The following is an 11,447-nucleotide window of genomic DNA, read 5'->3' on the forward strand; positions in this document are numbered from 1 at the left end:
CTGGAAATAGAACAAGAATAGCTGTCATAACAGATATCACTGGTCAGCTGTTGATGATTTTCCTTGCCCATTTCCTGACTCTTGAGTTGTGCTGGGGGTTGGGTAGGGGGGGCACCAATTACTTTTTACTTGTATAGGTAGACAGACAAACCCCTGTCATCAGTGTCCATCACGTGCAAATAACAAGCTGAATATTTAAATATATTTTCCTATAAATAGTTATAAAAACAAATCTATGTATTATATGGCAAGTCAAAGGGATAGTGTTAATTATCACTAGCCCCGAATTAAGTACAGATTGCTGAATCCAGACACCAGTTGAGACTCACACGGCATGTCAGTTGTAATGTGCATATCCGCCACAAGGGACAGAGGAGCATACTTTGGCAGGTAGGGCATAATCTTCCTGAGCAAAATGATAAAAAAAATGACAAAAAGATTGAGAGACATGATCTATGTGATCCATGTAACCTGCAGTCAATGTTTTGTTGGTGTTCTGAAGCCAAGATTTGTTGCAGTCTTTGTTGGAAGAACAGTTGACACGCTGGGTTGAGCACAGGCCATGTGGTGTATGGAGGGGCTGTCTGGGACGAGGAGGATGGAGTTGGGCCTAGAAATAGTGACTGCTGTTCCAACCAGTGTAAAAACAGTTTCATTATAAAATGTAATGCAGGTTGACATAGCAGTAATCCAAATACCTTTGAATGAAGGTGTCCTGCCATAAGGATTAGTGTCATACATTTGAGGGCTGGTTTCCCAGCAAGAGATTATGCATAGACCTGGACCAGAGGCTTTCTGTATAGTATAATATAGTATATATAATAGTATACAATAACAAATATAAAGTGTGATTTAAAGGGAGGCCGCCTAAACAGCATCTATTAAACCAGTCCATAGATGTTTGGTTGTTGAAAATTATATTAGTTTCATCCAAAGTAGCTGTATCACAAATGTCTTTATTTTTTAGCATTATAACAGAGAGACAATGGGAACTCCATGTTATTATGATGGCTGTCTCTAAGAGGATTTGAATTTTGTGCAATGTCTTTTTTTGTCTCTGTTTGTCTTTTGTTTCCACACACACACACACACACACATAAAGGAGTTATTACACAAAGATGTGTTTGAGATCCCCTAATGACTTTTTCTATTATTATTATTTTTCATGATGATTGCATGATAGATACAGAGAGAGACTTGATGAAGGATCCTTCCTGCACCTATAGAAGCCAAATGAAACACACAGGTGGCCACATAACAATCATCATGAGTGATCTTGACTCATTGCTAAACCACTACACAATGTCAGTAGCAATAATGTAGACAACCAGTTAGCCTGGTGTCTATACATGTTGTAGTAACTGTAAATAGTAAGAAGTTGGAAACAATTACACAGACATTGTTACATTGCCAGTGAATGATGTAAGTGGAAAAATGTTGGCCCTGCACACAGACATGCATGCTTCAGCCATAAATAAAATGCTATGATTTGTTATGCTATCAGGGATAAGTCTGGCATTCCTTTGATATTGTCTTTCTTGGTCTTCTTGGTGCTTAAGACATCATGTCATTAAATGGAAAACTTTGCATCATGTTTTTGCTTGTTTGTGCATTAAGCACAGCAGACACAATCCTGGTTGTGCTGCCCCAATTTCATCACGGACACAGGTGATGCAGAAACTCCATATGGACCATGGGGTCAACTGCTACCTTTAAAAAAAAAAAAACTGTGCTTATTTGAGGATAAGAGCTGCCAGTGACATCACCACCATATGAACCCTTCACTGCATCCTTCACTCCCTCTCGCAAGTCTTAACAACTAGGGACTACATGCATGCCTTTACATAGAATAGAATAAGCATTCTAGGCATCATGCAATAGGCTACATTTCATTTTCACAAAGAACACTGCTGAAAAGGAATACAACTTGTGAGATAATACCAGACCACTTCATTAGCACAATTACATTTGTATGCTATTTTGATAGCCTTGAAGTGGGGTGTGGAATATAATTAGATGTCCTATTGTGTTATGCAATATTCCAGAATGATCTTGCGATTGGATTTAGTAAAAGTTACGAAGACTTTTGAAGGGAGAGATTCCCACACCTCATAAATTCCAGATTGTTCTGTATTAGCAGCCAAATTAAAGAGGATTAGAATTAGGCCTAGATTAAGAACCTGTCGCTTAATGACTTCATCATAAATCGGGGGAATCTGGAATTTTCCACAGTCAAAACAGGATAGTTTATCATCATATATTAAATGTTGTTGAAAGCAGTAACTGCAACATATAAAGGCAATCCACGTTCTTATAGTTTGTGTATGGTTGTCTTGTCTTCTAGGAGGTTTCTGATGGGCGTGGCATAGAGAACACGTTTTTTGGGCGTGAACAGTGACTATCAGACTAGTCGGGTCGGGCTGAGGGACACAGGATATAAGTAGAGCGCTCCTGTGGGTGTATCAGTAAAGAATACGAAGTTTACCGAACTGAACCATCGCTGAAGTGACGAATGCTGCCAGTTACACTTGAACATCAGCATCAACACCTTGGAACGACACGCCGGAGGGGACTACGGATTCTGATTGTTCCTTCATACTGGCATGAAGACGTGTGCTAGCTACTCGCTGTAGCTTTTGGCCTGATTGTATGGTAATGGTAAGTAACCTCTCAAACCTGTCGTCGAAGGATAAGGAAAAGCAGGGGAGCTAGTAGGCTGGGCAAGTATTTTGTAATGACAGTTAAGGCTACATTGTCGCGCTTCAAAAGCCGAACCTGTTGTCGAAGGATAAGGAAGAGGAGGGGAGCTAGTTAGGCTGGGCCATGGTTTTTGTATTGACAGTTAAGGCTACAGTATCGCACTTCAAAAGACCCTGATGAACCTGTTAACAACTTGACAAAGGTACATTGTCAGCAGACATGTCTAACCATGTCTAGCCTACTGGCAGGCTATACGCCAAGCTACGTATCAGTCGTAATGTTTTGTTTGTAACTAAGTTTTTGTCTGTCATCACTGTTAATAGTCTTTCAGGAACCCACGTTGTGTTGTGAAAACGTCGTTCTAGAAATTTCCTGGCGCCTCCCTCTTCAAGCTCAAGTTAAGCCTAAAGCAGTCTTTCGACCTGGCTAGACGCATCAGCGTTGACATCCACCGCTCCCCCCCTTCCTGTGAATGCTGATGTGTCGTGCAATCGCTTAAATGAATGACTCAAACAGTCAATGTGTGTCAGCTCATGTGGAAGGGTTTTTAGGCGACACAATTTCCCCCGGTAAAGTGTTAGACCAATGACGCTGTAGTCATGGATGCGATGTCTTTTTGGCATGTAGCCTAATGTAGAATTTCATTAACGGATCAGATGACATCCGGGTGGGCTACGATGATTTGACACCATGTAGGCTACAATGTACATATGGCGTCTGTGCTGACACTGGCTACAATTTGAAAAATGTAGGATGAATGTATAGGCTATGTCCTTGTACCATATACCGAAGTGAGACTTGATGCCCTGAAAGTGCTACGGGGGCATAACCTGGTTAATGCCTCACTGCTATTTCCTTGTAAAGAATCCGTCATCGGTCCTTCTGGAAAATTCCACCTGGTCTGAGACAGAGAGGCTGAATTCAGGCGTCCCTATATTATAAATCTTTGAATCAGACATCAGTTATTTGCTAGACAGCTGGATTTCTTGCACATAACAGATCCATATATTCGTGGCAAATATAATGTTGCTAAGATTGTAAGCATATTACATTCAGCAATATACCTGCTGACAATGTATTGTTGTGAGTAAATCACTGCATGGAGATTAATGTAATATCTGTAAAGGTAAATACATTTGTGCAACAAAATTCCTCTCTTTGCATGTTGTAAAGGCATCCTAAGTAAGCTTGTGGTAAGAGAAATCATTGCCATTGAATTGGTGTGATCTTTTGTTAAATAGGTGATAATGGGTCCCGGTGTGTTTGTTTAACTTTCCATCTTAATCTGAGACTGGTTTAGGGTTGGGTACCGAAAACCGGTTCCTATAGCCTACGACCGGTGCCTACCGGACCGAAACGCAACGCAACGCAGATTTCGGTGCTTCATTTCGGTGCCTGAGCCGATTGAAATACTGCCACTGGTGGCCTTAAACGGAAGTTACAGCCAACATAAGCATCACCTCACTTGCGCTAGTTAACGTTACACTACTCTGATGACTCCGTCCTGGCAGCAGGTAACGATAGCCTACCGTTTGTATAGCTACAGTAGCTAGATAGCCATCATCCTTTTAACAGACAAAATGCCGAAAGGTAAACGGCCAATAGTGTGGCTGTATTTCGCACAGAAAGATTCAAACATCGCGACATGCTGCAAATGCAACAAAACAATTGCGTGTAAAGGGGGGAGAGAAGGCAAGAGTCAAAGGCAGATCAGCAACCACAGACTGAAGACTAAACGGAGATGCCAGCAAAACTATAGTCTCTTAAAGGGGCAGTACAAGACACAATACTTTAAACGATACTTTAAACAGTTAATATATTGTTCAATTTGAAGAAAACCCAAACGATACCCATCCCTAGACTGGCTGCAAAACACTAATGTTACTCTTGAGATATAACAATTGGACCAGACTGCGTAACACTGAGGTGTACTGTGGGGTAAGGGAAAATATGGTCTATTGAGGTCCACAAATGCTGCATGCCATTTCAACAATTAAAACAAGAGTATAATGTTCCAATATGTCAGAAGGAAAATATCAGTTAAAACAGCTGATATGACATTGTTATATTGGAAGTGACAGTTTAAATTGTAAAGAGAATTTATTGGAATTTATCAATTGAATGTTACAGACATCAAAGTTGCTGTTGACCTTAAAGCAAAAGACTGCAGTAAAGTAGAGAGCTCTGCATGTGGCATGAAGGGGCCTTGACTGAGAGAAGAGGAATAATGTCAGGATGAGGTAAGTTTTTTAATCAGTGAAGTTGGCCGGTATGGGTAGATCTGTTGAAGTGGGAAGAGAAGCTGTGACATATTGGTCCCTTTGAAGTTGCGTTTGCCTCATCGTCTCCGGCTCACTCCGAGGCTAAATCTCATCCGCACAATTCTTCCATAATAGGGAAAAAATCCTGTAACATGAAAATTATACTTGTGTGTCTTTCGTTTAAGAAGGACTTCAGTGGTCTTTTGGCGGCACTCAAAGATGAAAATCTTGAGTAGTTTGTGTGCGTTGGTCATACAGACTTCAGGACAGAAGCAACAGCAGCAGATGTCTTTGAGAACATTCAAAGGGCAAATTTGAAGATTTAGCTCACTGCAAATCTCGGGTATTCAATATTTGCTATCAACATTTTCTCAATTATGACCATGTTAACACCAATATACAATTCATTATTGATAAAGAATTACAGTGACGCAATAACTTGTTAGGAGGGGTTATTTAGGGTAACTGTTTGATTATATGCAATTTAGATTAGTTGGATGTGTGTTAGAGGTAGATTGCCCCTGTCCCTTATTTCGCACATTGTTAATGTAGGCCCAGTGGATGTCTTTTATGCATTTGAAATGAATAGGCACGAATATGTGAATTAAGTGAGTTATGGCATTATGTGCTCTTTCATTTCTATGGTTATAGTCTAAATATCTGTATAATTGCAGTATAACTTCTGAATACCAATTAACTGAATAAAATATTTACACATTCAAGCTTTGTGCTTTGAATTTGTGCATATGTGCTCATGAAGTCTAAATCTGTGTGATGTTCAAGTGCTTGTGTGTCGTCCCTCATCGTTTAGTCAGTCACCATCAACACTAATCAGCACTAATTAGACCTTTGTCTTTTTCTTTGCTGTCTTGCAGGAATGTAAACTGTAGCCATTACTAGACCAGAGACCTGAAGCATCCTACCCCCAAAAAAATCCCCTGTGTGTCCTCACAGTACCGGTGGATTTCCTTACCTTAAAACTCATAGAAATTGACCAGAAGGTGGATTCTTCCGTTTCCTTCCAGACAGATAGCAAACCAAAGGATAAAGCTTTTTAACAAACGCAGACACTGCTTAGGATTTTATTCCATTTAACCACATTTTGGTAGGTAACTGGTAGGTACCGTTTAAAGGAATTTCTTACTAATTGGGAGTAGACTGTTGTCTGAAACATGGCTGAAGCAATGGAGGCTCCTGACATTGCTGTTGTGGCACTGTACTTTGTCCTGGTGCTTGCGATTGGCTTCTTCGCCACGTGGAAAGCCAATAGGAGCACGGTGAGCGGCTACTTTCTTGCCGGACGTTCCATGAACTGGGTGGTGGTTGGAGCATCGCTGTTTGTCAGCAACATCGGCAGCGAACACTTCATCGGCCTGGCTGGGTCCGGGGCGGCCAGTGGGTTTGCCGTTGGCGCCTGGGAATTCAACGCCCTGCTGCTTCTGCAGCTCCTCGGTTGGGTCTTCATCCCCGTGTACATCCACTGCGGGATCTACACAATGCCGGAGTACCTCTCCAAGCGCTATGGAGGTAAGAGACTGAAGGTGTACTTCGCAAGCCTTTCCATCCTGCTTTACATCTTCACCAAGCTGTCTGTAGACTTGTATGCTGGAGCCCTGTTCATACAGGAGTCGCTTGGCTGGAACCTCTACTTGTCAGTCACTATTCTCATTAGCATGACGGCTCTGTTGACGGTCACTGGTGGTTTGGTGGCTGTCATTTACACCGACACCCTTCAGGCAGTGCTCATGATTGGAGGTGCCCTGAGTCTGACCGTCATCAGCTTGATGAAGGTTGGTGGCCTGGAGGGATTGCGGGAAAAGTACATGCAGGCTGTTCCCAACGTCACAGCCATACTGGCATCCAATAACTTCACCTTCACCTACACCAACTCCTGTCGCATCCATCCCAAACCTGACTCCCTGAGGATCCTGCGAGGGCCGTTCGATGAGGACATTCCCTGGCCCGGTTTTCTTCTGGGCCAGACACCAGCCTCAATCTGGTACTGGTGTGCCGACCAAGTCATCGTCCAGAGAGTGCTTGCTGCGAAGAACATCGTCCACGCCAAGGCTTCCACGCTCATGGCAGGATTCCTGAAGGTCCTCCCCATGTTTATCATCGTGATTCCCGGGATGATCTCACGCATACTGTTTGCAGACGAGCTTGTGTGTATTAGCCCAGAGCACTGTATGCAGGTGTGTGGTAGCCAGGCAGGCTGCTCGAACATTGCATACCCTCGACTGGTGATGAGTGTGATGCCAGTTGGCCTGCGCGGTTTGATGATGGCTGTCATGATTGCTGCTCTCATGAGCGACCTGGACTCCATCTTCAACAGTGCTAGCACCATCTTCACCCTCGACATCTACAAGATGGTCCGAAAGTGTGCCTCCTCCCGAGAGCTGTTGATCGTCGGCCGAATGTTTGTGATCATCATGGTGGGCATCAGCATCGCTTGGGTACCAGTCATCATCGAGATGCAAGGAGGCCAGATGTACCTGTACATCCAAGAGATCGCTGGGTATCTTACTCCGCCCGTAGCTGCCCTGTTTATGCTCGGCGTCTTCACGACACGCTGCAACGAGACTGGTGCCTTCTGGGGTGGCATGACTGGCTTCGTCCTGGGTACCACACGCCTGATGCTTGGCTTCGTCTACCGCGAGCCCAGATGCGATCAGCCTGACGACCGCCCCTTTTTTATCACCCATATTCACTACATGTATATAGCGGCTGGGCTTTTCTGGCTCTCAGGAGCGGTTGCTGTGGTGGTCAGTCTCTGCACCCCTCCCCCCTCAAAGGAGAGAGTCCGCAACACCACTGTGTGGGGGCTTCCGAAATTCGAGGGGGTTCCTGTCCGAGACCACGAGGAGCTACACGAGCTAAACAAGAGTCCGATCGTTTGCAATGGCAATGGCACCCTCCACAAGCAGATACCAATGGACATTAAGAAAGAGAAGATCCTGGATGAGGCTGACATCCAACTCCTCATGCCAGCCGGCGACCACGATCACATGACCTTGAACACAGAGCTGCCCACGCCGTCGGAGAATTATGGGAACGGCCACGCTGAGCTGGTGAACAACGAGGAGGATGGCAGTAACCGCAGCGCCAGCCGCGGAGGAGAGAAGGGCTTGTGCATGCGTCTGTTTGTTTGGCTCTTCGGCAGCAAAGAACAAGAGGACGCAACCCAAGCCCAAGTGTCAGAGGAAGACCACGAACATATTATGGAGATGCTCTACGAACCTCCCAAAATGAAGTTGTTGCTCAACCTTGGCCTTTTTTTGGTGTGCTCCTTGGGAGTTTTCATGTTTGTGTATTTTTCCCTATAGTTTAGCTCCTGCTATTGGGACCATATGTAAAGCAATTTGAACAGTGGCACCTGTAGTATCGGAGTTTCGTTATTAAAATGCGATCTGGAGTCTGTAATATTTACAGTAGGATTTTAGCTTCTTTGGAGGGACCTGAAGAGATAGGAGCTTGAATGTCAGACTTTGGGAAATTATTAGTTCCCTTACTGTAGATGGACAAAATATCTATATCATGTACAACTATTTCAAAAGGTTCTTCCTACCAACCATTTTATGCTGATGGGCATATATGGGATTACTGGACAACTAAGTTAAATGTGTATAACCGTTTTTCTCTAGCAAGTGGTATGGTAAGATTATTTATTTTTGTTATTTTTTTCCTCTGGAAAAAAAGACTTAGATGTTTTTCTCTGTATTCAGTGTTGGCTGTTTGTGACTGTTTTGGGACCGTTGAGATAATTTAATCATTATTCTTGTCTTTTTCAAGTAACCATCTAGTGTCTGTAGCATATCTTGAACAGCGGTCATACCTATCGCAGTGTGCAGACTATATTAGTGATCCTCACAATGGTGTTCCTATAATTGTGTGTGTTTGTTTAGTTGGCCCATAGCCATATGTGTAATTCTGTCTACTCCTAGTGGTGAACTGTTGTACTGCTGTTTGAAGCACTTTCCAAGCCAAGCCTTCAATGATCTATTTTTTTTTTGTGTGATATTTTCTGTTTTGTTGTTTTTCAAAGGTATGACCAAAAATCCACCAAAAAGCCTTTATTATTTAAAACAGGGAACATTAACACCAGAACGAGCTGTGGTCTGATGGTAAGAACTAAAATACCCAGATGGCAGCTGGTTAATGAACTGATCTCGCCCTGGTTCTCGGCCTCCAGGTCGGTTCTAGAGTTTACTTCCATCTAGAAACCAGTGTAACACAGAACCAGTAACTCATATATGTCCATGAAAAGCTGTAGGTATTGCTTCATTACCTGATACAGTTTAACATGTGTCTGCGAGGCATATTCTATAGTCCTGTTCCTCATAAAGATTAAATGTATTGAACAATATCTTGTGTTAAAGATATTTCCCATTGATGGATTTGGAGTATTCCTCAAAAACAAATGGTTGACGACAATTATTAAAAGAGTTGCCCTTTGAAAGCACATCCAAGCCTTTAGAGAGCACTCAAAAGCACTTAATGAAGCACTGAAAAAAAAAATGCCCGACATATCCTTATTTATATATCCCAAAATGTAACATCAGTGAATGGGATGTCTTGTCATTGCTGTGCAAAATATTTAGTTCTTCTAGAGGAAGAATCCAGTATGTGGTTGTGGAACCTGTGCAGGGTTGTTTGTGCCTCTACTGTTTCATACGCATTGTTTGTTGAGAAGCAATGGAAGAATGGAAGCCCAGCAATTGTTACGAAATGTATGAGTACAAAATATTGATATATTCTGTTGCCTTTTTGTTTGATATTTAATGAAAAACTGCTGTTGAAAAAGATGCAGTAAAATGATATGCTGTTGTTATTTTGCATTCCTTAAAATTAAATTACTGAACGTCTATGAGGCATTTAATTGTCCCTCGTGCACAGAGATGTGATGTAAAGTCTGAGGGTTACATTCAGTCCCACATGCTGGGTGAGGTGATTTGGATCTTCATTGCCCTGATCATTTATTTAGCCCTTTCTGTCCCTGGGCCTTGGGTTATTTCATGAAATCCAGTCAGAAAGTCTTATCCAGATCAAACTGAATAGCACACTGAGGTTGTATGTGAGTGAATTTCAGAAAGTGACTAGGTATGTGTACTTGCTCTGCCAGTTGGTCTATAGTGTATAAGAAAGGGCACAGATAGAACATAAATGAAATGCAATAAAAAAAGTCTCCACAATCAAATTTGCTCCTGTCTTTATTGATGACTTGATAGGCATGTAAATGCAATCCTGGCCCGGATTAATTATTGATTGATTAATTATTGATTGATTAATTAATGGCATTTTTACCCTTTCTGACCTCTTCTGTGTGGACCTCAATCTGGTGGCTGAGGGTCAAGCTGTATATCTCACAAAGGCACAGAACTATCAATGGTGAAGTGTTTACGGCATGTAAAGCATAGCAAGCAGTGGCAATGACAAACATACACATTTTGATCACAGACAAGCGGCACATGAAGTAATAACCAGAAGAGAATGAACAGAATAGAGAGAGTTGTGAGAGAATGGTTATAATGTTCAATGTACACGAAGAACATAAAGATGTAAGTTAGATTGAACATCACAAGTTGTTTTCGTTGTGTTTTTTTTTCTTGATGTTTTTCTGCATATTATATTTCATTTTTGTCACACTGAGGTTGTGTTATATTTTATTAATAATTTACAGTATGTCAAACTCTGTTTTAGGTGTGTTTGATTTGAAGCATCATTATTTGTCCCAAAGTTTATTTGTGACTTCTTCCACAGGAGTACGCTACTTTGTCAGTCATCAATCATATGACACCTTTACTGATCTCTGATTTAAACTGATGAACTATGGCAATGATAATATAACAAACTGATTTGCTTTAATGTTTTTGCAAGTCTGTTTGAGTGATTTTTCAGTTGCTTTAAAGTCATTTGAATTCATCTTTTAGAGGGCCGAATGAATTCAGCAACCAGATCAAAGCATTAGAGGAAACATGGCTGGTAAAGATTCACTAGTTGATACGTTTTATTGAAACACTGAATAGATTGTTCTACATCTATGCATTTTATGAATAGTGTAGACCAGTTAGATGTCATTGTCCATACTGGAATAATTTGTTCAATGTATGTGTTTTTTGAAAGACACCAGTAGCATTGTTGATTCATTATCCTGAGGATAAATACCTGTATAAACTTCCTGCTTTTATATTTCAAAGTTGCTAATAAATGGATTGTTGCTGGAAAAACTGAAGTGTACAGTGTTGTGCTTGTGTGTGTTCACTGATTTTCTCCTGTATGGGCAGCTTTTTAATATCGACATGCACACACCAAATCATAGGCAGCTTTCTCGGTCTGACTTTCACTACATCCAGTTAACATCCATTTCCCACAGCTAATGCTAACCGTCAAAAAGGCAATACAAGGCCTTAGTATCTAAAAATAATAGGTCAGTATCTCAAAATAACGAGAAGCTTTATCACAATAATAAAATATCTCCAAATAATGAAA

The 11,447-nt window shown here is 41.7% G+C and overlaps 1 protein-coding gene across 3 annotated transcripts; it reads left to right on the top strand.

Annotated features, from left to right (window-relative positions):
• Positions 1 to 2,587: 2,587 nt before the first annotated feature.
• LOC105899346 (sodium/myo-inositol cotransporter) lies at positions 2,588 to 9,027 on the top strand. 3 transcript variants are annotated; one of them, XM_042706145.1, is made up of 2 exons: positions 2,588 to 2,658; positions 5,837 to 9,027. In XM_042706145.1, exon 2 carries the CDS (start codon positions 6,134 to 6,136, stop codon positions 8,282 to 8,284), a length of 2,151 nt encoding a protein of 716 aa, XP_042562079.1. In that variant the 5' UTR covers positions 2,588 to 2,658; positions 5,837 to 6,133; the 3' UTR covers positions 8,285 to 9,027. The 3 variants fall into 3 exon arrangements, with proteins under 3 accessions (XP_042562079.1, XP_042562077.1, XP_042562078.1); XM_042706143.1 differs by having other exon boundaries at positions 2,626 to 2,658; positions 4,831 to 9,027; XM_042706144.1 differs by lacking the exon at positions 2,588 to 2,658 and adding an exon at positions 4,482 to 4,940.
• Positions 9,028 to 11,447: the final 2,420 nt, after the last annotated feature.

This window comes from Clupea harengus, unplaced genomic scaffold (assembly GCF_900700415.2).
Source record: "Clupea harengus unplaced genomic scaffold, Ch_v2.0.2, whole genome shotgun sequence".
Classification (NCBI taxonomy): domain Eukaryota; kingdom Metazoa; phylum Chordata; class Actinopteri; order Clupeiformes; family Clupeidae; genus Clupea; species Clupea harengus.